A 23,899-nucleotide genomic window follows, 5' to 3' on the forward strand; every position below is an offset into this window, starting at 1 on the left:
ATTTATGTTTCAGAAAGAAATAAGAGATAATTCTAAATGGGTATTCACTGATCCTAAGTTTATTTCTGTGGCTTAATCTAATTTTCTCATCATACTTGAGACAATTTCATGTTAATCAAAGATTTCCTTTACATAAAATTATATATATGCACATACACATACAAAACACATACATACCTACACACGTTTGTGTATATGTACTCTTATAATACTATTATATTGTTACATGATCAGTTTCTATAAGAATAATATCAATTCTCAAGAAAAATCACTGTCAGTTATTCCATAAAAGATTTCTTTTCTTTATTTTATAAAACATAAGTTCTGTCAAATTTGAATAATTGAACTCACAGGTATTTCTTGTTTCTCTTATTAATTTACCTTATCCAAGGCTCTAAGAGATTCTGAATCCCTTCCCCTTGTAGAATTATGCACAGAACACTTCACGTACTGTAATTAAGGGGATGATTTGGGGGCAGATTTTTGTGTAGATATCCCTGAAAGATCTCATAGTGAGAGTTGAGGGATAAGAAGAGAGAATAAATTAAATTTGTAGCTTGACTGACTAGAATAACAGTGTTACTGAGTAAGATGGGCAACATAGGGAGGCAGTTTGTTCTGGTAAAATTTTATCTCCATATTTCTAAAAGGAACTGCTACTGCTGCTAAGTCACTTCAGTCGTGTCCGACTCTGTGTGACCCCATAGACGGAAACGGAAGCCCACCAGGCTCCCCCTTCCCTGGGATTCTCCAGGCAAGAACACTGGAGTGGGTTGCCATTTCCTTCTCCAATGTGTTAAAGTGAAAGTGAAGTCGCTCAGTCGTGTCCGACCCTTAGCGACCCCACGGACTGCAGCCTACCAGGCTCCTCCATCCATGGGATTTTCTAGGCTAGAGTACTGGAGTGAAATACTAAAAAAGATTATTGACAAATTTTTATCATATTCCTTGAAAATATTTACAAATTAGACAAAAGAGATGACCTTTCAATATTATTTCATGTTCTCGAGCTATTCAACTCTCTCTCTCCCCCCACCCTCCCCACACACACAAACTAAATTTTTCTCATTGACAGCACAATACATGCAAACTTAATATCACAATCTTGACTCTTAAAATAGCTCACAATCCCCCAAAAGAATACATGTTTGGCATGTATGGGAAGAAAGTTTAATCAAAATCCAAAAAGAGAAGATATAGAGAAGGCAAGATGAAAAATAGAGAGCTTCGCCCACTCTATTCCCAATTAAGAATTGGCAGGCAGAAAAACCAGCGGGTCTCTCTGTTAATCATTAGAATTCAAACTGAGTATTTCTTCATTATCAATGTAAAAATTCATAGTGACATGTTTTACTCTGTGTAAAGATGTTATTTCCACAAGGAGCACAGCAGAGATCCTCAGCAAATTTGCATCCAGCCTACTCTTGGCCAACATTTTAGCACACTGAATATAATAAGTGCTAAGTGGTGAATAATCCGTCACATAAATATTTGGTAGAGTTTTGCAATGCAACAAATAGCTCCTTCAAAAATAGCCTACAGAAGTCAAAGGTACTCATTCTGAAATTCTTTGATGTTTACAGAGTTGTCATGTTTTCTTCCTAATTCCTTTGAAGATGAATTGTCAGTTCTTAATAAATGAAACTAAATCCTTTTGTTTCAATCACCTAGTGCAACTGCCCTTTTGTTTTCAATTTTCAACATTATTCCATGTGCCCCGACTGCAGCATACTGTTGAATACCAACTAGTTGGTACATAGGGTGGTTGCTATATTTACTATAGTTGATTTAATCAATTCATTTTCTTTTTTTTGGTATAAACCTGTTGCCACTCTTGAATAATATTGTTGGTTAACACAAATGTATAAATAAATCTTTCTATGAGAACACAGATTGCTTCACTGAAGAAAAAATGTTAGAAACGTTGTATAAAATAGGTTCACTTTATAAACAGGCTTAAAATTTGTTTTAGTTTTTCATTTTTCTATAAGATGAAACCTTTTAACTTTATACATGCTACTTAATTATTAGATCACAAACTTTCTCCCAATGGTTTGCAAATTAAAAAGACAATATTCTTAATTTATTTTTCAAAACACTAATTTGTACTCCAACAGGGTGAGATTTAGTAGAAGTTCCATATAAAGAAAGTGTATATAAGAAATTTTAGAAAAATTATGATTGTTGTAAATCGGTAAATAAATGAAAAATCTATTCTCTTTGCATATTTGTTTGCTAAATTTAGTATTGATTGTTTCTTATCACTTAACAAGTATATTTACTTTTATTTAATTAAATGTTATGCAAGTTATTTCAACTTTTAGTAATTCTCTTTTTCTTTTTTTTATCTCCCCAGAAAGGATGGCATAATGAATCCAGTCTGTTAAATTTCCTCATCTCAATTTTAAACTTGGTTGCTTAAGACTGAAGCAATCATGGTGAACCTGAGGAAAGCAGTGCACTCATTCCTGTAAGGATGTTATTACCTATTATTTTTGAAAACTAACTTTTCAGAGTGGTTTGCTCAAAAATGTTTAACAGATTTTTATATGATTATTCAGCTATATTTCCCTCAACATGCATAAATGACTTGCATACCAATAGACTAACATTGGTGTTTTCTATGCAAAAACAGTAAATAGGGAAAAACAAATAATTTGAACTCCAATTAAACACAACCACTCATACGTTCAAACAAGTAAAAATAATCCTGATGCTGTGGTTGCTTTCTTTACGGCTAAAATGTAGAAATAAGAAAAGGGTCTTTCCTTCCTAGATGAACTAAACAGCCAAGAGAATAAAGCATTTTTATGTCTCTGGTTTTATGAAGAAAGTTGAGGTTTCAAAAGAATGGGTCAGAAGTCAGGGAGTAGTGTTTGGAGAATGTAGCTGGACAGAGAAAAATAATACCATTCTCAGAAACCTTGAGACAATGAACCAATAGTTAAAATCAATAGAATAACATATAACAGATAAGGAAGAAATTGAATTCAAGTACTGAGAAATTCTAAATGTGATCTAATCCAGGTATATCGTCTTTTTAACTTAGTAAAAAGTTGGATTGTTTTCTTCTAAACCTACACTTTGAGGAATGAGGGCATGGCAAAAAAGATCCAGGCCTCTGTAAACTCTGATCAGTACAACTGAGAGGCCTTGAATCGCCTTACTCCTACACCGTCTCCTCTATGATTTCTGCAAAAGTGCTCACTAAGGAAAATGTTTTAGAGCAAGGTAAACACAAAGTACCTCAATGTTGGATTCTCTGCAATATGTGCATTATAGTCCATCTTACAGTCCACTGTACATTGCAGTGACAATAGTCTCAAGGATTTGTGATTCCAAGTAAACTAAAGCAGATAGGAGAAGGAAAGAGTGAAGGACAGTGATAAAGAAGGGGAAAGAAGAGCCAGGTGTGGGGAAATGAAAGGACCAATGTTCCCATTCCATGTGGCTGTGTCAACTTAGTATATAGCCATTGTTATCAGTTGCTCAGTCGTGTCAGACTCTGTGATTCCATGTACTGTAGCCCGCCAGGCTCCTCTGTCCATGAGGATTTTCCAGGCAAGAATACTGGAGTGGGTTACCATGTCCTCTTCCAGGGGATCTTCCCAACCCAGGGATTCTGCATTTCAGGAGGATTCTTTACCATCTGAGCCACCAAGGAAGCCCAAGAAAACTGAAGCGGGTAGCCTATCCCTTCTCCAGGGGATCTTCCCAACCTAGGTATCCAACCGGGGTCTGCTGCATCGCAGGCAGATTTTTTACCAGCTGAGCTACCAGGGAAGCCCTAGGGATACCTTCCGTTCTGTCGCCCAGTCGTGTCCAACTCTTTGCGACCCCGTGGACTGTAGCCTACCAGGCTTCTCCGTCCATGGGATTCTCCAGGCAATAATACTGGAGTGGGTTACCATTTCCTTCTCCAGGGGATCTTCCCGACCCAGGGATCAAACCCGGGTCTCCCGCATTGGAGGCAGATGCTTTAACCTCTGAGCCACCAGGGAAGTCCAGGGATACCTTAAAGGGCACCAAATTATTCTGGTATAAAATTAAAGAATTTATGGCTCAATAGTAAAGAATCTGCCTGCCAATGCAGGAGACACCAGAGATGCAAGTTCAATTCCTGGGTAGTGAAGTTCCCTGGAGAAGGAAATGGTAAACCACTCCAGTATTTTTGCCTGGGAAATCTCAAGGACAGAGAAGCATGGCAGGCTACGATCCAGGAGGTCAAAAAGAGTCAGACACTACCGAGCACCATGCAAGAGAAATAAGGGCCCATTCATCTCTGCTATTAATGCCCATCATCATATGCCATGCAAAAACTCAGTAGATTTAAAATGTACTCAGACCATTAAATCAAATTATCATTGTTATGTCAGATTATATTTTCATTAAATATTTAATATCAATGAATAAATTATTTGAATTGTTCAGACAGAAACTGTGATTTTTGTGTACATACTTTATGAAAATACTGTGGGCTTAATAGCAATTAATGTGAGCTTTAGAAACAAGACCCAAATCACTCCTCTTTTGTAAAAGGACTGTATGGTTTTCATTAAGCATGTAAATGTTAGAAATTAGGTTTAATTAGAATACAGCAAATTCTTGATTACAATATTATAGAAAATAGGATTTACTGCAGTAAAAATCATAAAAATTTGCTCATAAGTAGTGCTCAAAGTGAATTTATTAAATTGAATAGAAAGCAGGTAAAAACTTGTCAGGATTATTCCCAATAATATTACTTTATTTAATAATTCACAGAAGCTATATTTAGATTCTATAAACTTCCTCAATAATTTAATATTTGTCTCATGGACTCTTTAATAAAAAATAAAAATATATTTGACCAGTAGAGGCAGGCAAAATGTTTTGAATATTTTTCTATCCCGAAGTTCTAAGATACTCAAATTTTAAATTCATAACTGAACATAGTTTTCATGTACTTTTGTTATATACAATTTTATTTTGCATTATTTTACCATTGTTACAGAAATATGAAAGTACTTAGATATTTTCACAATTTACTTAGAAAATTTGAAATTGCACTGCATATCCTGTTAGGACCATATTCTATCAGCATCAGAATAAATATATTTGTGGTTCTGCAACTGACAATTGAAGATGTAGCATATTATTTTGAGCAGAAAGTCTTATGGGACTACCTGAAATGGTCATCAACTAATAGAAATTAGATTTTTTTTTAAATTTCGGAAGAACATGTTTTTCATCAGTTAGGCCAGAAAAGACTTTGGATTTAAAATGACTATCTGAACCCAGTTCTGCATAAATATCTTCTTAAAATAAAACTAGGACTTAAATTTTTGACAAATTTTGAAGTACACTGAGTTAGGGTATAGCTACCACAAAATACTTTTGTTTAACTTTGAAGGCAGAAAGAATGTTTGCTCCAACATTTACTGAGGGCCTAGTAAGTCAAAGGTATTATTTAGAGATTTTACATTCTCATTTAATTTTCACAAAAATAATATCATAAAGATCATCCTTATTTTAGAGATGAGGAAATAGATGTTCTGAAAGATTAAGTGACTGGTCAAAAAAATTATTAAGATAATATAGCCAGGACATTGGTCAAATGCCAAATGCAACAAATACTATGACAGAATAATAAAAGCTGAAAGCAAATACCTTGCTTCTATTTATTTGGGTCTTTATTTCAATAATTTCTACACACCTTAATCAGAGATTAATTATGCTATAGATTTTTTTAATCACCTATTATTTTAGCTTATTTTTATGTCCCAGGAAAAAATACATCCAGCATTTGAAAAAGTTGAATGAGTATCTCTCGTTATTTGAAAAAATTACTATGTATATCTCTTCCCCAAACATGATGTTTAGGATATCAGGTAGCTTTGAATAATGAGGAAGTAGTTTTAAGCTAAACGTCTGATGTACTAGTTTTCATCCCCTGTAGAATGAGAAAGTCAAAATATGTTCATTATTTCTTCATTATCTTAAATTATGGAAAGTATATTCACAAGATATTAAGAGAAAAATTTTTAAATATGGTAGAAAATTATTATAATATTTTATTTAAGGTTAAACAATGCCAATAAGTTTTCAGGTTCAGTGTTCAGGTTTGGTGGTTCAGAAAGTGTAGTGTATGTATATATATTATAGATATAATTATGATCATCATAATCAACTAGTGTTAACTACTTCAAATTTCTCTGGTAATTGATAATCAGCAATAGTCAAACCACACATATATTTTCCCTGCATAGAAATAATATTTGTAGTTCAAAGAACAAGTGAATGAGATAATGAAATAAAAACATTTACATGGAGAATTCATAGACCCTAAATTTTGTAATGTTATATGTTCCATCACCCCATGCAATTTTCTTGCATAGAAAATTTTTTAGCACATGTTGTACCAATAGAGGAAATTTTCTTCTCTATAAATATCAAGGTTTAACAGCTAGTAGATATAGTGTACTTGTTGCTTAATATTCATTAAATAACTATTATTGAACACAGAATACACATAAGACAGTCATTAGCAGATAATAATTCTTGCTTTAAAGCAGGAAATATTGAATATGCTTGTCTTTGTCTATTTTGTTAAAGAAAATTAATGTTAGTTTTATTAGACACTTTTGGGACTTACATTGATGTATGTAAACTGAATAAATCTTATGTCACCATCAGGGGAAATTAATTTGGAATGTACAAAATAAAACCACATCTGTGTTTCTTTCATTTGTCTGCCACTTGACCTGAAATCCTTATTAGTAAAACTCTACATAAGAACCATCATGAGACATGTACATTTTAAATGACTTTAAGAAATTTCGTTTCCAGCGTAGGAAAGCATCAAACCCATAAGAATTAACTATCACCACAAATCATCTTCTAGCCTAGAACAGGACCCAGAAAACACAGGACAGAAATGGGGAGAGTGTCAGATAGAAGGAAAATGTATAGGACAGTTATTAAAGATAACACGAGCCAGCATAAAGTCACTCAGCAAGTCAAATAATACTGTGGTTTCAGATTGATTATATAGAGTAAAAGTAAAACACAGGCTTTGTAATCAGTGAGACCTGAGTACAGACCCTACCCCTGCTACTTACTGGCTGTATTTCTTTGAGACAGTTACTTAACTTCTCTGAACCTCAGTCTTTTCATATATATAATAGTCAGTACTGACCTCATGAGGATGTTGTATAAGATCAAATGAGAGTACATATATGTATATAGATATATATATTTCAGTAAGCTAAAAGCCTGACTCATATTAAACACTCAATGAAAGTACAGAAATAAGAAATACTGAAATATAATTAAGAGAGTAAAAACGGTGATGTGATAATAATGATTGTTAAAGGAAAAGCAGTTGTTTTATATAAGTAATTTATTAGGTACAAGCAATATAATATGTACCTGATTTTTTTTCTTTCTTAATTTTCAGTGTGCACCTGATTGGCCTATTGGTTTGGCAATGTGATATATCTGTGAGCCCAGTAGCAGCCATAGTAACTGACATTTTCAATACCTCCGATGGTGGACGCTTCAAATTCCCAGACGGGGTACAAAACTGGCCAGCACTTTCAATTGTCATAATAATAATCTTGACAATAGGTGGCAACATCCTCGTTATCATGGCAGTAAGCTTGGAAAAGAAACTGCACAATGCCACCAATTACTTCTTAATGTCCCTAGCCATTGCTGATATGCTAGTGGGACTACTTGTCATGCCACTGTCTCTGCTTGCAATACTTTATGGTAAGTACCATTTTATTAGTTTTTCCATCTCAGGTCATGTCATAAATTTCTGTCAGGTATTGTAGTAAACAGAAAGTTAACTATCCTATTCATATCATTTGGAAAATTAAGGAAATTGTGTGACAGAAAAATTGGACATATCATATTTAAATAAATCAGTAGCAAATCAGTCTTCAAAAAACAAAACAAGTATTTTATATTAAAATCATATATAGATACTCAATTGCTTAGTGTCATTTCTAAACAATGACAGTTCCCTTCCAATGTTCAGAATGTGACAGTGAAAGAAACACACACCAACCCCTATGTTCTGGGCATAACACATACCTAGTATCTTGTATAAAAGGAAGATGAAAGAAGCTAATCATCTTAAAAAATTTTTTAAGGAATCTTAAAAGTTGGCAAACTAAGTGCTTGCCACATAATAAGCACTCAATAACAGCTATTCTTCTTCTTCCTAGAGACTATAATTCATATTTTTTACAAGGAGACAGGAATAAAAAATTAACAACAAATTATATAAGTGCAAGTTCACATTATCACAATAAAAATTCAAGCATTTGAAAGTTTTGATATAGAATTTTAGAGAGGTTTTATTTTTCTTTTGATTTTCTGCCATATCTTTGCCCTATTCATTTTAATACTAACTTTTGTTTATATGTAATATTTATAAAGAACAATCAAAACCACTTATACTAAACTGCTAAGTATCTTTTCTAGAAAGTTGGAGAACTCAGTTTGAATTTCATTGCAAATATACTCATCTCACAAGGGAATGAAATAGACTCTCTGTTCCCTGGAGAGTATAATGGAATTAGACTGAAAGGACTAATACTGGAAATGGATCTAGTTCTTAAATCCTAAAAGAAGATCACTGCATCTAGAAAGTAATCTTTCATGGAACTTAAAAATTAATTATCCTGTATTAAATACACAGTGGTAATAGATTATCTCAATAGGCATTTTATAAACAATATTCTCAGGAAATACACTTTCTTATAGTTACTGAGTTTTCATGATGCATTAATTTCAAAGTATATGCATTTTACCTTCTCTGTGAGCATTTTACCACACTGTAGCTCCAAATTATGTAAGAAAAGTTCACAGGAATGAATGTACTTTAGAAGACATGCTTTGTTTTCTGGTGTCTGTTTTATTTTGTCAGTTTCTCCCTTAAAAATATATGGGTGATCAAAATATAGCATCAGCTGAAATCCAAATCTAACACATCCATCGCCACCCCCACCCCCAAGCAATAAAGAACAACAAAAACAAACTACACAATATCAACCCCAAATTTGGAAAACATCCAAATTCCAAATTATCTTAAGCAGAAAATAAATAGGAGCTCATAATAACTCTCTCTTAGGTTCCTACCATGTGCTGTTGTGAAGAGGAAGGCCAGTCCAATAAATACTAAATGAGAGAGAGAGAGAGAGGAGAAAAGCTAGTAGGAGGCCTAAGATTGATCTCAACTCGTAACAAGAAAGAAAGTTTACCACAAGTGTGAACATTCTGAAAAACTTCTCTGGAAGCTCATCCTTCAGGGAAGTGACTTGGAAGTGTGCACAGAACTCAATAAAGCAGTGTCGAGGAAAGAACTCTTTGGAGATTGGAAAGGGTTAAAGGGGAGAGGTGACTTTTGAAAAAAATGCACAATGAAGGGAAAAAGAAACTAGAGGGGAAATTTTATCATCTTAAAAGACCAAAAGAAAAAAAAAAGTCAACCTGTAAGGCTCCTTGAACCTTCTCCCCACTGCCCTCCACTGTACCCCAAAACTCCTCCAATAAAGAAATCAGAGTTTGTTAACATAAAGAGAAGTGGGTGCTCTTGAGCTTGGAACTTGGAAACTGCCCACAGACTGCTACCCATGTTCAAACAAATTCAAATATGCAAATAATTTTCATCTATACCAAGCTACAATAAAAATAAAGCAGAACACAAGAATTTTTTACAAAGCCATTTGATGAAAGTTACCCCAAATAAAGAACTATCAAAAAAAGAAAGCCATAACAAAATACTTCAAGAGAAATTAAATTTTCTCAAACATTGAAAGATATATATATATATATATAAAACCTTGAAGTAGAAATCTAAAAACTGAGAAAAGAAATGAATTTAAAACATCAGTCAACAGAAAACAAAAGTTGCTTGAACCCAGGACAATAAATTAGGGGAAAAGGATAAAATAATATTGGAAATAAACATTATATTAATAGCACCTAAAGAGTAGATTAACATGAAAATGTGATAATGAACACTAAAGAAAAATAGGGAGACGACAAAAAGAATGAAAATGAGATGAAGAAAGAAGTCAGAAAGAAAATGTTTAAGATGGAAGACCAGAAAAAAAAGAAAAAATCAAATGCAAGTATAATGAGAATCCCTGAAGATGGAAAAAAAAAGGAACAGAATTAATATTTAAGACTATATCTAGGAAAGTTTTCTAGAAATAAGAGAATCTAAACATACATATTAATAGGACCAAGCCAGTACCAATAATTTGACCTGGAACAGTCAACTCTGAGATGTATCTGAGACACTGGGTTTTAAATATAAATGCAACAGCTGTGCTGAAATTTTTTTATCATTAACACTTGAAGTAATAAAATAGGCTTCATTTATTAAAAAAAAAAAAAAGAAAAGAAAAATCTTCAGGCAAAAATAAGAAATAATTTACCAAATCAAGAGAATTAGCCTGGCCTCATAATTTTAAAAAATAACAAAGCAAAACACAGTGAAACAATATTTTATTTAAAGTCCACCATTTATATGATATTCTTTCAAAGCAAATTTATAAAGACAAAACAGATCATCAGTTCACAGGATCTGAAGGTGGGATGCTGATTCCAAAGCAGCATTTATTTTGGTTCTATGGAACTGTTCTACATCTTGATTGTGGTGGTTTTATTATATATATACATATTTCTAAAAATTTGGAAAACTATATATTCTAGTATGCAGTTTTAAAAGGGTAAATTTTACTGGATATAATTATACCTTAAATTCAAATGTAGAAAAATACCTAAATAAAGTTTGAAACAAAGATTTTGTATTCAGACAAATTGGCTATCAAGGCTATAAAAAGCTTATTATTTTTTAAACTCAGGGAATTCTGAAACTTTAAGTCCCTCTTAAGAAACTGAATATTGAATTAGATTCATCTAACAAAGAGATGATTGAGAAATTTTCCTCAAGATGATGGATCGCAATCATTTAATATATTTAATTTTAGAGCAAGGACAAAAATAAAGGTGGTATAAAGACATAAGAATAGTGTCATATGTTATATGATATATATTATTTGTTATATACACTAACAAATTAGAAGCAATGCAACTAAAAATTGAGAAGAAAAAGAGAAAGGGGAAGAAGAAAGAATAATTTCATTCATTTTTCTCTAAAGAAAAGATGGATATTAAATTATACACCCTCAAAAAATGGCAAACCAGAGAGTACCAGATTTTATAAGAAAACAGAGGGCTAAGAGTATTAAGCAGGATATAAATAAAACATGACATAAAGTTAACAACTAGAACAAAGAGACAAACCTATCTAAAACTAAAAGAAATGCAATTAACAGAAAATCAAAGAAAAAAATAAAGCAGATGAAGAAACAAAGGAAAATAAAGCAATGTTTTTTACATTATACCATTGTATAATAAGACAGAATTGAAAACAAACCTATCCGTAAGAGCAATACATGTGTAAGAACCTAACTTACCATTAAAAACAAAAGATTTCACATTGGCATACAAAGAAAAACCTAATTATACTCACTTTAAAAGAGAACTCAAAACCTAGTGAATCATAATGGTTAAAATAAAGGGATGAGTGAGCATAGGTATGCTAAGCAAATAGAAATACTAAGAAAACAGAAATTGTGATGTTGACATCTGACAAAGTGAATTTCAAGTGAAAAAAATAAAAACAGTAATAGTTTAAATTCATGATCCTTTTTATTTCCCCCAAAAGGATGCTTATTTATGATAAAAAGCTGCAATTAACAACTAATATTTAGTGGTTAGGAATATCTATGACACAAATAATACAGCAATGTTATTTTTTAAAGGAAAAATTAAAGAAAATGGAAGAATATATTTGTGGATTGTTGTTGTTTAGTCGCTAAGTCATGTCTGACTCTTTTGCAACCCCATGGACTGTAGCCCACCAGGCTCCTCTGTCCATGGAATTTCCCAGGCAAGAATACTGGAATGGGTTGGCATTTGCTTCTCCAGGAATCCAACCCCCATCTCTTGTATTTCAGGCAATTTTTTACCACTAAGCCACCAGAGAAATCCACATTTATGGATACATTCTACTAATGGGGGACTTTAACATATCATACTCAGAACAAAAAAAAAAAAATGGACATGTAGATATTACAGATGTATGTTAAATTTTATATCCTTATCATAGAAAGTACACCTTCTTTACAAGTGCACATGGGATGCTCACAAAAATTGATTATTTATTAGGCCACAAAGAAAATATTAGAAAAGTAGAACTGTTACAAAAAAATACTTTCTGATAAAAACACAGTTAACACTAGAACTATTAACAACAATGATTTAAAGACCATCTGATCTTGAGTTATAACAATCTCAAGAACAGCTGTTAGTTAAAAAGACAAATGCAAATTGAAATTACAAATTTCTTTAGAAATTTGGCAGCATAAACACTGCATATTAAAATCTATAGAATATACTTAAAGCAGTGATCAAAGGAAAATTCATATCTAATCACATTTATAAGTAAAAATGAAAGTATACAAATGAATTAAATTCCTAGAAAGCAACCTTGAAAGAAAAACTGCAAAGTAACCCAAAAGAAAGCACAAAGAAAATAACTAAAGATAAAAGTAGAAATTAATTAGAGAATAGGAAAACAATATACCTAATTCATAAGTCAAAATCCTGTTTTTTACAAAAGCAACTTTTAAAACAAAAACACTAGGTAACTTAAACAAGGAAAAAGGAGGAAATATAAATATTCAAAATAAGAAATGACAAGGAAAATAACCATTGAAGCAAAATACCTTTTTAAATCATTAGGTTACTTTGTAGGTTTTTTTGAAAATCATGTGAGAGCATTAAAAAAAAAATGTAATTTCCTGGAGAAAATCAGGTTAGCAAAATTGACCTCATTAGATATAAAAAGCAACAGAACAATTTCAGTAGAAGAATTAAAGTTATCAAGGACCTAAAGTGGACTTTCCAGATGGCACTAGAGATAAAGAACCCGCTTGCCAATGCAGGAGACGCCAGAGATGTGGGTTCAATCCCTGGGTTAGGAAGATCCCCTGGAGGAGTGAATGGCAACCCACTCCAGTATTCTTGCCTGGACAATCCCATGGACAGAGGAGCCTGGCAGGCTACAGTCCACGGGATCACAGAGAGTCGGACATGACTGAAAAAACTTAAGCATCCATGCATCACACACAAAAATCATCAGATCCAGATAGTTTCACAAGGGATTTCTATAAAACCTTCAAAGACTGGGTAGTCATTGTAATGTTCCATAAATTGCTTAAGACCATTGGAAAAAATAATAAAAAAAAAACTTCTAATTTTTATATGAAGCATGCATGGGTTTAACATATAAACCAAATAAAAACAGTACAAAGACAGAATATTACAGACTAACAGTTAAGACAGAAATTCTTTATAAACAATTGGCAAACAGAATCCAATGCCACATTAAAAACATTATACTATGAACAACTGTAATTAATACCAGTAACACTATGTTGGTCCAATATTAGAGAATCCCTCAATAAAACATATTAATATATAATATATTATTAGTGTCAAGATTGGAGAAGGAAATGGCAACCCACTCCAGTATTATTGCCTAGAGAATTCCGTAGACAGAGGAGCCTGGTGGACTACTGTCCATGGGGTTGCACAGAGTCGCACACGACTGAAGCGACTTAGCATGCATGCATACATTGGAGAAGGAAATGGCAACCGACTCCAGTATTCTTGCCTGGAGAATCTCAGGGATGGAGGAAAGTGGTGGGCTGCCGTCTATGGGATTGCACAGAGTCGGACACAACTGAAGCGACTTAGCAGCATCAGCAGCAGCAGTGTCAAGATTATCACTAATTAATATTTGTTAATAGTTAAAGCTAAAATATTATCACTATTGATACAACTATAATATCCACAGCTTTGTATTTATAACATTAAAATATAATTTTTAAAGTATGTGCTTTAGCTCTACAGATGTTGAGTGAAAAATTCTTTATCCTAAACATTCTAGAAAAGCTATAGTTAATGGAAGTAAACATGTGATAAATAGAATCTTCCTGATTTCTTTGAACTGGTTAACAAGTAGTAGAAGATAATCTTCTTAAATATATAACACATCTCCAAAATTTGTATACCTGGTTTTTTACCTAACCAATGATTTTTAAACTTTGTAAATTAAATTTTTTTATTCAATTGTGTATGGGTTCCAACTTTGCTGTGTTTCTCCCACTTCCGATTTTCTTACACCTAGCTGCTGACTCACTGATTTTAACCTTGCCTAGCCCCTAAAAGCATTTAAGTTTGTGACAGGCCTTAGAGCTTGTGGACACAAAAGAAATAACCTTGGTACCAATACCCTAAATTCACTGGCTTGTTTTCCCCATGTGCTAAGTTACTTGAATCTCCTAGAAAGATAAACACCTTCCCTCTAAATACCTCCAGAAGTCCCTAGGAGTTATCTCACATGTGATCATGAATAAAGTCAATGTGCATCATTTACTGCTGCAATTGTTCTGGGCTTTCATCGAGCATGTTTGTATTTACCCTCACCTGCCACTACTCACTGTATCTGCTCATCATCCATCCCTCACTGGGCATCATCACCTGCCACTGAGTATCCATCATCATATGCTGGGCATCTGCTGAGTACCACCATGTCTGTTGGGAATCCACAATCTCCCACCAGGCATTGTGGTCTCTGCTGATGCTCTGCCATTTCATCACCAGTGCCTTCCATGAGAATGCTGCTTTACCTGTCTTGAGTGCTATCACCGGGTACAGCCAAACCTACAAACCCTCAAGATACCTCAAGATGGTGCTGCCTTTGCTTCTGTCTCTATTTTATTTAGTGTTCCTTGGGAAAATTAGGAATATGGAGCATGCTTTGTTATCTAAACATTAAAAAAAGCCACGCTTGTCCTTGCCCTCTTCACAAAATCCCTCTGTAAAACAACTCTACTTCTTTTTTATTTTTTTCTTTTTTACTTAATGTAGTCTCCTCAGGATTTACACATTCTATTCTAAAGTATATTTGCTGAGGCCTTAATTTCTCTCCTCAGGCATCTACATAGAATACTTCCTGAAAGGCTAAGCAGTGACATTATCAGTCTTGTAGCCTAGCACTTATCCCTATATCTGGTATTTTTAAATGAATAAATGAAGGCTTCTTTCCCTCCTGCAAATCAGTTCATGAGGTTAGATACTTTGGATTTCCCAGTCCCACATATTTACACCTGTGAATCTTTACTTACAAAAGTCTACTCCCAATATTCCCTTTCCAAATCTACTTAGTCATTTCACTATGGCTCTTTATTCTGGGGATGGGGAGAATTTTCTTTATCAAGTACATTTGAATAACAAGTGTAAAAGGGAAGAGTGGCACTCAGTATATTTATAGAAAATTACAGTGACACATATTAAAGAACATGATCCAGAGGTCCTGGTTGTTATTCTTTATACTTTGCTATAATTCTTTGTACTTCCTCTCTCTTTTTTCCTCCTTAGAGCAACATTTGCAGATTAATTACATCTTTAATTCTCCAACAAATTCATGATGTAATCTTACTCAACATTCCAGTTCTACATCCAAAGGTCATTTCACTTCAGGCAGATAGGCAGCACTGAGTGCTCACTCAGTGTTGAGCCCTATTCTAAGTGCTATGCATATACTATCCACATTTAACAGGTAGGAAAATCAAAGCACCAAGAGTTTAAGTACTCCCAATGTTCTACTGTCAACTCGAGAAAAAGCCCCCTACATTTTCAACATTAAGAGGAAACTATCTTCTCAAGTTGGATTTGGGTTTCTTGGTGGAGAGTCCATTTCTGACATTCTAAAGATTCACTTCACTTTATCTTTTACTTCTATTTGGCTAATTTCAAACATAATTCCTGGTATAGGTATTTTTTGACTTTGGAAAATCTCATTTTTTCATGGAAACTTTCAGAAGTTTGTTTTTTTTTTTTTTTATCATCTTATTATGTGTCAATTCCTAGAAAGTTAAATCTCCAGCCCTTATTTCCAAGACTCTTTACCCTAAGCCAGTGTATGTAATCCAAAAGCCTTTTAACTTGGTTCAATAATGATGTTAGAGATAATGACAACAATAATTATATAGCTAACTTTAACTGAGCACTGTATAGAAAGGAAATCTTGTCTGGGGTCCTGCAAATTAAATTGGAAAAGGATAGTTTAACAGGAGACAGTTAACAGGAGAAAGACAGTTTAACAGGAGAAAACGGTTTATTACTTATGCATACTGAGTTCTTAATAGAAAATAAGTGAAAACCCAAAGAAGCAGTTAAACCTGGGACTGGAAATATCATTTTAACAAAGAGCAATAAATTATGGAGAAGTAACAAAACAAAGGAAAAGCAGTTTAGGCTTCTAAGTGTGGTAAATGTGGGAAGATAACTATATGTGGGAAACTAATGGAAGATAAGGGTTATGTTAAAAAGGTTTGTTATGAAGCCTCAATCTTGTGTAATCTGGGGGGATACCTGTGTGTCTCCAGAGACTGAGTCATCTTCCTCTTCCTGGTATAGATTGGGAGGCAAACACCTTCACAAAGGGAAATTTATGCCCTGCCTTTAAGCAGAAAGGCAAGGGTGAAGAGCTTTACCTATATTGGCTGTTTCTCATTTGCCTCAGCTCAAAATAATCCTTATGCCAAAAATGTATATTTGGGGGTGGTGTGCTCTGATCCCCTTCAGCACTAATTCTGTGTCTATTGCCTTGTTTAATTCCCACACAAACATGTAGGTAGAATTTTACATTTTCCCCACTTTACAGATAAGGAAAATGAAAACACACAATTTACCTGATTTTAGGACCAGGAAAGGCTCATCATATTCATTCTTACTTAGATAAACGACATTAACAGCCCCATTCTGGGACTCCCCATGTGGCTCAGTGGTAAAGAATCTGCCTGCCAATGCAGGATACCCATGAGATATGGCTTCCATCCCTGGAGTTGGAAATGGCAAACTATTCCAGTGTTCTTGCCTGGAAAATCCCATGGATAGAGGAGCCTGGTGGGCTACAGTCTATGGGGTCACAAAGAGTCGAACACAACTAAGCACACATGCACATATGCACCTCCCCCTGCTACTCAGACTGATATTTTTGCCACTCATCCCTGGAAATGTGAAACTTGATATATCTTCCTGAAAACACAAATGCCGATTCTTGCTTCCTATCTTGATAAAGATTTAGAGATACAGAGTTCCACAACTAAGAAAACAATCTTTTTTATATCCAGCAATAATTTCTCCAAGCCCTACAATAATGATCATTCACAGTTCTTTTTACACATACCAGTACTATACAATAACTTGGGTGATAGATACTCTTTTAGATCCATAGTTTTGCTTAAAATTATTTCTTTTCAGTATATTTTAGACTCTATTAACATCTCCTTCAGACACAGAGTTTAAAGATCCAGGTTGCAATGCCTTTTTTGCCATGAGACTAGAACATAGAATTAAGGGGGTGTGGGAGAGGGGCATAATATATCTTCAAATATTTGAAGGATTTTCATGGCTCCAAAAGGCGAAACCAAAATATATGATAAAATATACAGAAAGCAGCAGATTAGGGTTCATTAAAATGTTCTTTATCAACGAAAAGCTCTATCTTTCAAAGAGAGGAACCACCACATTACTGGAGGTTATATAAGGAATTTCTGTTTGAGTAGGAAGTTGCACAAGGTATTTTCTGTGTTTTCTTCCATTTTTTCAGATTGTATAATTAAATTTCTACAGATGTCACTTTGAATAATTTATTTGGAGTCTGAAATTGTCATTACAGAAGTAGAAAGACAGTGCCTTTGTGAATGATTATTGTTGTTTGTCGTTTAGTTGCTTCGTCATGTCCAGCTCTGTGCGACCGTAGCCTGCCAGGCTCCTTTGTCCATGGGATTCTCCAGATAAGAGTACTGGAGTAGTCGCCATACCCTCCTCCAGGGGATCTTCCCAACCCAGGGATTGAACCCAGGTTTCCCACATTGCAGGCAGATTCTTTACTGCTGAGCCACCAGGGAAGCCCTATTGTGAATGATAGGGAGATGAAAAGAATCACTATTTCATACAACAAGGTTACATTTCACATGTGCTTTCAAGAGAACTTGGGTGAAAAGTCTACTCATTAATTATATATTTTGACAACTCAGAAGACATTTTATCTCTTGTTGCCATCTAAGTGAACAGGTATCGGGGACCTGCCTCGATATGGACCCAGGGTATCCTCAGGATGAACGGCATCAGTGTCAGCGAGAGAGAGAAAGAGAGAGAGAGAGACAGAGGCTGATAATTCCTTGGTTTACGCAGGAAACCAATAAAACCCCAGCATGGGGTTTGCTCTGTTTATGTAGGCCGCAGGTGCCCTCTCGAATCACTGGAGGCACCCCACCAGGGCACCCCCTCAAGTGGGTCTTAGAAGCCCAGGCAGATAAGTAAACACAGAAGGCCCAGCGCTTCAAGGATCTCAAGCAGAAAAAGGAGAATAGAGAAAAGGAAAAAAGACGACACGGGGAGACCAAGCTTCAGTGAGCAAGGCCCAAAACTTTATTTTCCAGTGCTGCTTTTATACCCTAAGTTGTGCACATAAAAAATAGAGAAAGGGAGGTATAGAGTCATGCCAAAATCACGTGGGGTCAGCAATCTTGACCCTTATCAGGATCAGGGCTTATTTTTGTATGTCTCATGATATACAAAAGTTTTAGGTAGTTTACATCATCTTCTAGCCAGGAGGCCTGCTAACAGTTTATGGCCCTCTCTCCTAACAAAGGTTAGTCAGCTAGAAAAAGACTTATATTCTTTCAAGGTAATTTTCCTAAAGTCAGGCGCTATTCTCCAAAGACACATGACAAGGTTACATTCCTATAAGGCAAGGGTGTAGTGAGCTACAAGAAAATAATTTATTAACTTAAGATCTGATGTGGTTAAATCAAAGGCTACTACTTATTTTCTCTATATGTGATTAATATATTTTCAAGGATACAATAGATAGAAAATATGGAAACTTTGCAGCAAGCATTGATTCAACAATGAAATCTTTTTTCAGTTCAGTTCAGTCGCTCAGTCGTGTCCGACTCTCTGCGACCCCATGAATCACAGCACGCCAGGCCTCCCTGTCCATCACCAACTCCTGGAGTTCACTCAAACTCATGTCCACAGAGTCGGTGATGCCATCCAGCCATCTCATTCTCTGTTGTCCCCTTCTCCTCCCGCCTCCAACCTTTCCCAGCATCAGAGTCTTTTCCAGTGAGTCAACTCGTCGCATGAGGTGGCCAAAGTATTGCAGTTTCAGCTTTAGCATCAGTCCTTCCAGTGAACACCCAGGATCGATCTCCCTTAGAATGGACTGGTTGGATCTCCTTGCAGTACAAGGGACTCTCAAGAGTCTTCTCCAGCACCACAGTTCAAAAGCATCAATTCTTCGGCGATCAGCCTTCTTCACAGTCCAACTCTCACATCCATACATGACCACAGGAAAAACCATAGCCTTGACTAGACGGACCTTGGTTGGCAAGGTAATGTCTCTGCTTTTTAATATACTATCAAGGTTGGTCATAACTTTCCTTCCAAGGAGTAAGCATCTTTTAATTTCATGGCTGCAATCAGCATCCACAGTGATTTTGGAGCCCCAAAAAATAAAGTCTGACACTGTTTCCACTGTTTTTCCATCTATTTCCCATGAAGCGATGGAACCAGATGCCATGATCTTAGTTTTCTGAATGTTGAGCTTCAAGCCAACCTTTTCACTCTCCTCTTTCACTTTCATCAAGAGGCTTTTGAGTTCCTCTTCACTTTCTGCCATAAGGGTAGTGTCATCTGCATATCTGAGGTTATTGATATTTCTCCCAGCAATCTCGATTCCAGCTTGTGCTTCTTCCAGCCCAGTGTTCATCATGATGTACTCTGCATATAAGTTAAATAAGCAAGGTGACAATATACAGCCTTGACGTACTCCTTTTCCTATTTGGAACCAGTCTGTTGTTCCATGGCCAGTTCTAACTGTTGCTTCCTGACCTGCCTTCTAATGATTTTAACTTCTTCAACAAATTCCTGTATTTTAGAATATTAGGCTTTCTGTCCTTGCATGGCTGGGAGGCTGTAAACAGTCACATTCGTAGTTGTAAGAGCCCGGACAAACTTGTCAGGCAAGTTAGAAAGCTATCAGAGGGGCTTGGATTGGAACACTCCTATTAAGCCGAGGAGAACTTTTTAACTACAGCTCTGAATTAGTGTTTTCAGAGAAAGGTGGTTGGGGGGAAGCCCCCATAAGTATTAGAGGACTTGGTAAGAGGTGTAAGATAGTAAGGCAGTCAGACTCCGGTTTTCTTTAGGATAGATGCTTGGGTAAGTCCAGGGGGTTCCTCGAGTCCTGATTAGCCTTTGCCAGTCAGGCCTCTTCCCCAATTGACCTTTGCCATGGGTAGGATTTCCCTCGCTGGCTCCCAGCAAACAGGAAAGAAAATTTGCTTAGAATGAATGGACTGAATATCCAAAACCCACACTCTTAAACATTATGAGATGAATAAGAATAGCCTACTTAGACTTTATCTCAAAGGGCAGTAATTCAGTCTTGAACGCTGTCTTTCATATGCTAAACAGAATATCTTACAACAGTGAATCTGAATCATTTTCATTTATATCTTTGTATTCCTAACACAGTGCTTGAACTGTGTAGTATCTAGGCTCTTGGACTAATTAAAATTGACTTAGGTCTTTTCCTCCTTAGTCAGATTTCTATACTCTGCAAGTGCTGAAATTTGTTTCATGTTCCAAGATAACAGAAATCTAAAATCTTTGCAATCTAATTCTTCTGCACTCAAAATATAGCAAAGGCAAGCTGATCACATAACACTAAATTCCAAAAATACACTTCATAAATTGTTTTCCATGACTTGATGCCATCACTTTTTTTTTAAATAAGAATATCACCAAGACAGTCAAGGTTAAATAAGTTTTTTTTTTTTTCAGTGTGAATTTTCTCACTGAGAAATATTTAATAAAATAGCGGAAGCAGGATTTTAATTACCAGCCTATATATCTCTATTTTTATTCTTTAATTACATGGCAAGAGATATTTGAGGGTCTTTATGGAAGTGTATACAATTTCAAATGAACCCAAACCATTGAAGATCTATGTAATTATGAGATCAAAGCTACTGTGGATTTTAACGCTATTCAGAATGAAGCAGGAAAGGAAGCATTCTGAATTAGGTACACATGAGATAGCTAGGTCAGGACATCTTCTGTAGAGAAAAAGTACTCCTTATTCTAGATCAAGTTCATTTTGGAGCACTTTATCTGCTAATACACAAGCACACACACACGGAGTTTCTCCTCAAAAGTATGTGGCAAAAACCTTGAAAGAGAACTGAAGGAAAGGCATTTAATGTTCATTAGGCACTTATTCATTTCTCGATTTTACTTTAACCCCATCTCATACACTCTCAGCTTAAAATCTTTGTAGGCAGAAAGGACTTTTCTGGATTTCCTATTTTAGGAACAGGCATAGAGGAGGAAACTAAATATGTGCTGCTGCTGCTGCTGCTAAGTCACTTCAGTCGTGTCCGACTCTGTGTGACCCCATAGACGGAAGCCCACCAGGCTCCCCCTTCCCTGGGATTCTCTATTAGGCTAATAAATAAAGCTACTTTCATGTATTCAATTTCAAATGGAAAATATATGCAAAATAGAGAACAGATATATAATGAAAAGTAAATTGCTTATGTTCTTTGAGGTTTTTCTTGTGATGGGAGAGAGTGAAGTTTCTAATTTTCAATTTCTCAAAAACCTAGGATTATAATCTCTGTACATAAATGAATTTCACCACTGAGTGGCATATAAACCACTGTAATCAATCTGTGTGTTCTCTAAGAGGGAAACTGGAGTAAAAACTAAATGATTTCAAAAATTTGAATTATAATTTGCTTAAGTTATGGAAATTGTTTAATAAAAAATCATGTAAAAGCTGAGCATGAATATAAGTTAATCATATATATATATTTGAATTTTGATAGTTTTATGTCCTTAGCTCCAATTCTAGCTAAGAAATACTGTGCTTTAGCTATATCATTTTGATAAAATGAATCAAATAATGCCATATGAATCTTATGCAAGTGTTAGTCACTTAGTCATATTGGATTCTTTGCGGCCCCATGGACTGTAGCCCGCCAGGTTCCTCTGTCCATGAATTCTCCAGGCCAGAAAACTGGAGTAGGTTGCCATTCCCTTTTCCAGGGGATCTTCCTAACTCAGGGATTGAACCTGGTTCTCCTGCATTGCAGGCAGATTATTTACTGTCTCAGCCACCAGGGAAGTGACTCTGGGAAAATCAATAGGTGTCTCTAAGAATTAGATTTTCCTGTGTGAATAATTAGTTTTTATTGTATATTTACCATGCTAACTATTTTAAACTTCAGTTGGACTGTGAAGAAAGCTGATTGCGGAAGAATTGATGCTTTTGAACTGTGGTGTTGGAGAAGACTCTTGAGAGTCCCTTGGACTGCAAGGAGATCCAACCAGTCCATTCTAAAGGAGATCAATCCTGGGTGTTCATTGGAAGGACCGATGCTAAAGCTGAAACTCCAATACTTTGGCCACCTCATGCGACGAGTTGACTCACTGGAAAAGACTCTGATGCTGGGAAAGGTTGGGGGCGGGAGGAGAAGGGTACTTCAGAGAATGAGATGGCTGGATGGCATCACTGACTCTGTGGACATGAGTTTGAGTGAACTCCAGGAGTTGGTGATGGACAGGGAGGCCTGGCGTGCTGTGATTCATGGGGTCGCAGAGAGTCGGACACGACTGAGCTACTGAAATGAACTGAACCTCACTTAGCATATACTTTAAAGGTATTTGTGAATATTAATGGACTATTAAAGACTGAAAGTGAAATTATTTAATAAACTACAAGCCTCTATATGATTTTAATATATTATTTTTAGTATTACATTAAATCAAGCTTCTATATAAATTTAAATATTTGGTATATATGAAAATATAAATTATATATTTTCACATCTACCAAAATGAAAGTTCTAGAAATATTTTCTTGGTTTATATATAATATAAAATATAATGTAAATCTTCTGTTTAATCATAATGAAGTAAAGGTAAGCTTCTTATAATTTAATTATAGTAAGAAAATTAAAGGACCACTTCAGTTCAGTTGCTCGGTCGTGTCCAACTCTGCGACCCCATGAACCATAGCACGCCAGGCCTCCCTGTCCATTACCAACTCCCAGAGTCCACCTAAACCCATGTCGATTAAGTCGGTGATGCCATCCAACCATCTCATCCTCTGTCCCCTTCTCCTCCTGCCCTCAATCTTTCCCAGCATAAGGGTCTTTTCAAATGAGTCAGTTATTTGCATCAGGTGGCCAAAATATTGGAGTTTCAGCTTCAGTATCAGTCCTTCCAATGAACACCCAGGACCGATCTCCTTTAGAATGGACTGGTTGGATCTCCTTGCAGTCCAAGGGACTCACAAGAGTCTTCTCCAACACCACAGATCAAAAGCATCAATTCTTCGGCGCTCAGCTTTCTTTATAGTCTAACTCTCACATCCATAGATGACTACTGGAAAAACCATAGCCTTGACTAGATGGACCTTCTTAGCCAAAATTTATTTCATTAAAAAATCCAAGTGAATTTTTGAAAAGCAATATTTCATAAATAATTTTTAGCATGCAAAATAATAATAAATTACTCAATTAACTTTTATGGTGGTTTATTCACCTAAAAGTTTGATTTTAGGTTGGTCACAATATTATTTTACACATAATTAGTGAACTCTAATTAAATTAGTTATATAATAAGCAAAAGTGATTTAATGAATAGAAGAGGGGCAATATAGTGACAGAATCTGACTGTTTTTAAT

At 35.1% G+C, this 23,899-nt stretch overlaps 1 protein-coding gene across 1 annotated transcript in view; it reads left to right on the plus strand.

Moving 5' to 3' along the window:
- Positions 1–2,435: 2,435 nt before the first annotated feature.
- Positions 2,436–23,899, plus strand: part of HTR2C (5-hydroxytryptamine receptor 2C) — a 156,870-nt gene continuing 135,406 nt past the window's right edge. The window contains exons 1-2 of the mRNA XM_055393743.1: positions 2,436–2,470; positions 7,439–7,752. Of these exons, the coding sequence (XP_055249718.1) occupies positions 2,436–2,470; positions 7,439–7,752 (349 nt within the window). The remainder of the gene's footprint in view (positions 2,471–7,438; positions 7,753–23,899) is intronic.

This window comes from Moschus berezovskii, chromosome X (genome assembly GCF_049115385.1).
Source record: "Moschus berezovskii isolate FMDL1 chromosome X, NW_MosBer_1.0, whole genome shotgun sequence".
In the NCBI taxonomy this organism is placed as follows: domain Eukaryota; kingdom Metazoa; phylum Chordata; class Mammalia; order Artiodactyla; family Moschidae; genus Moschus; species Moschus berezovskii.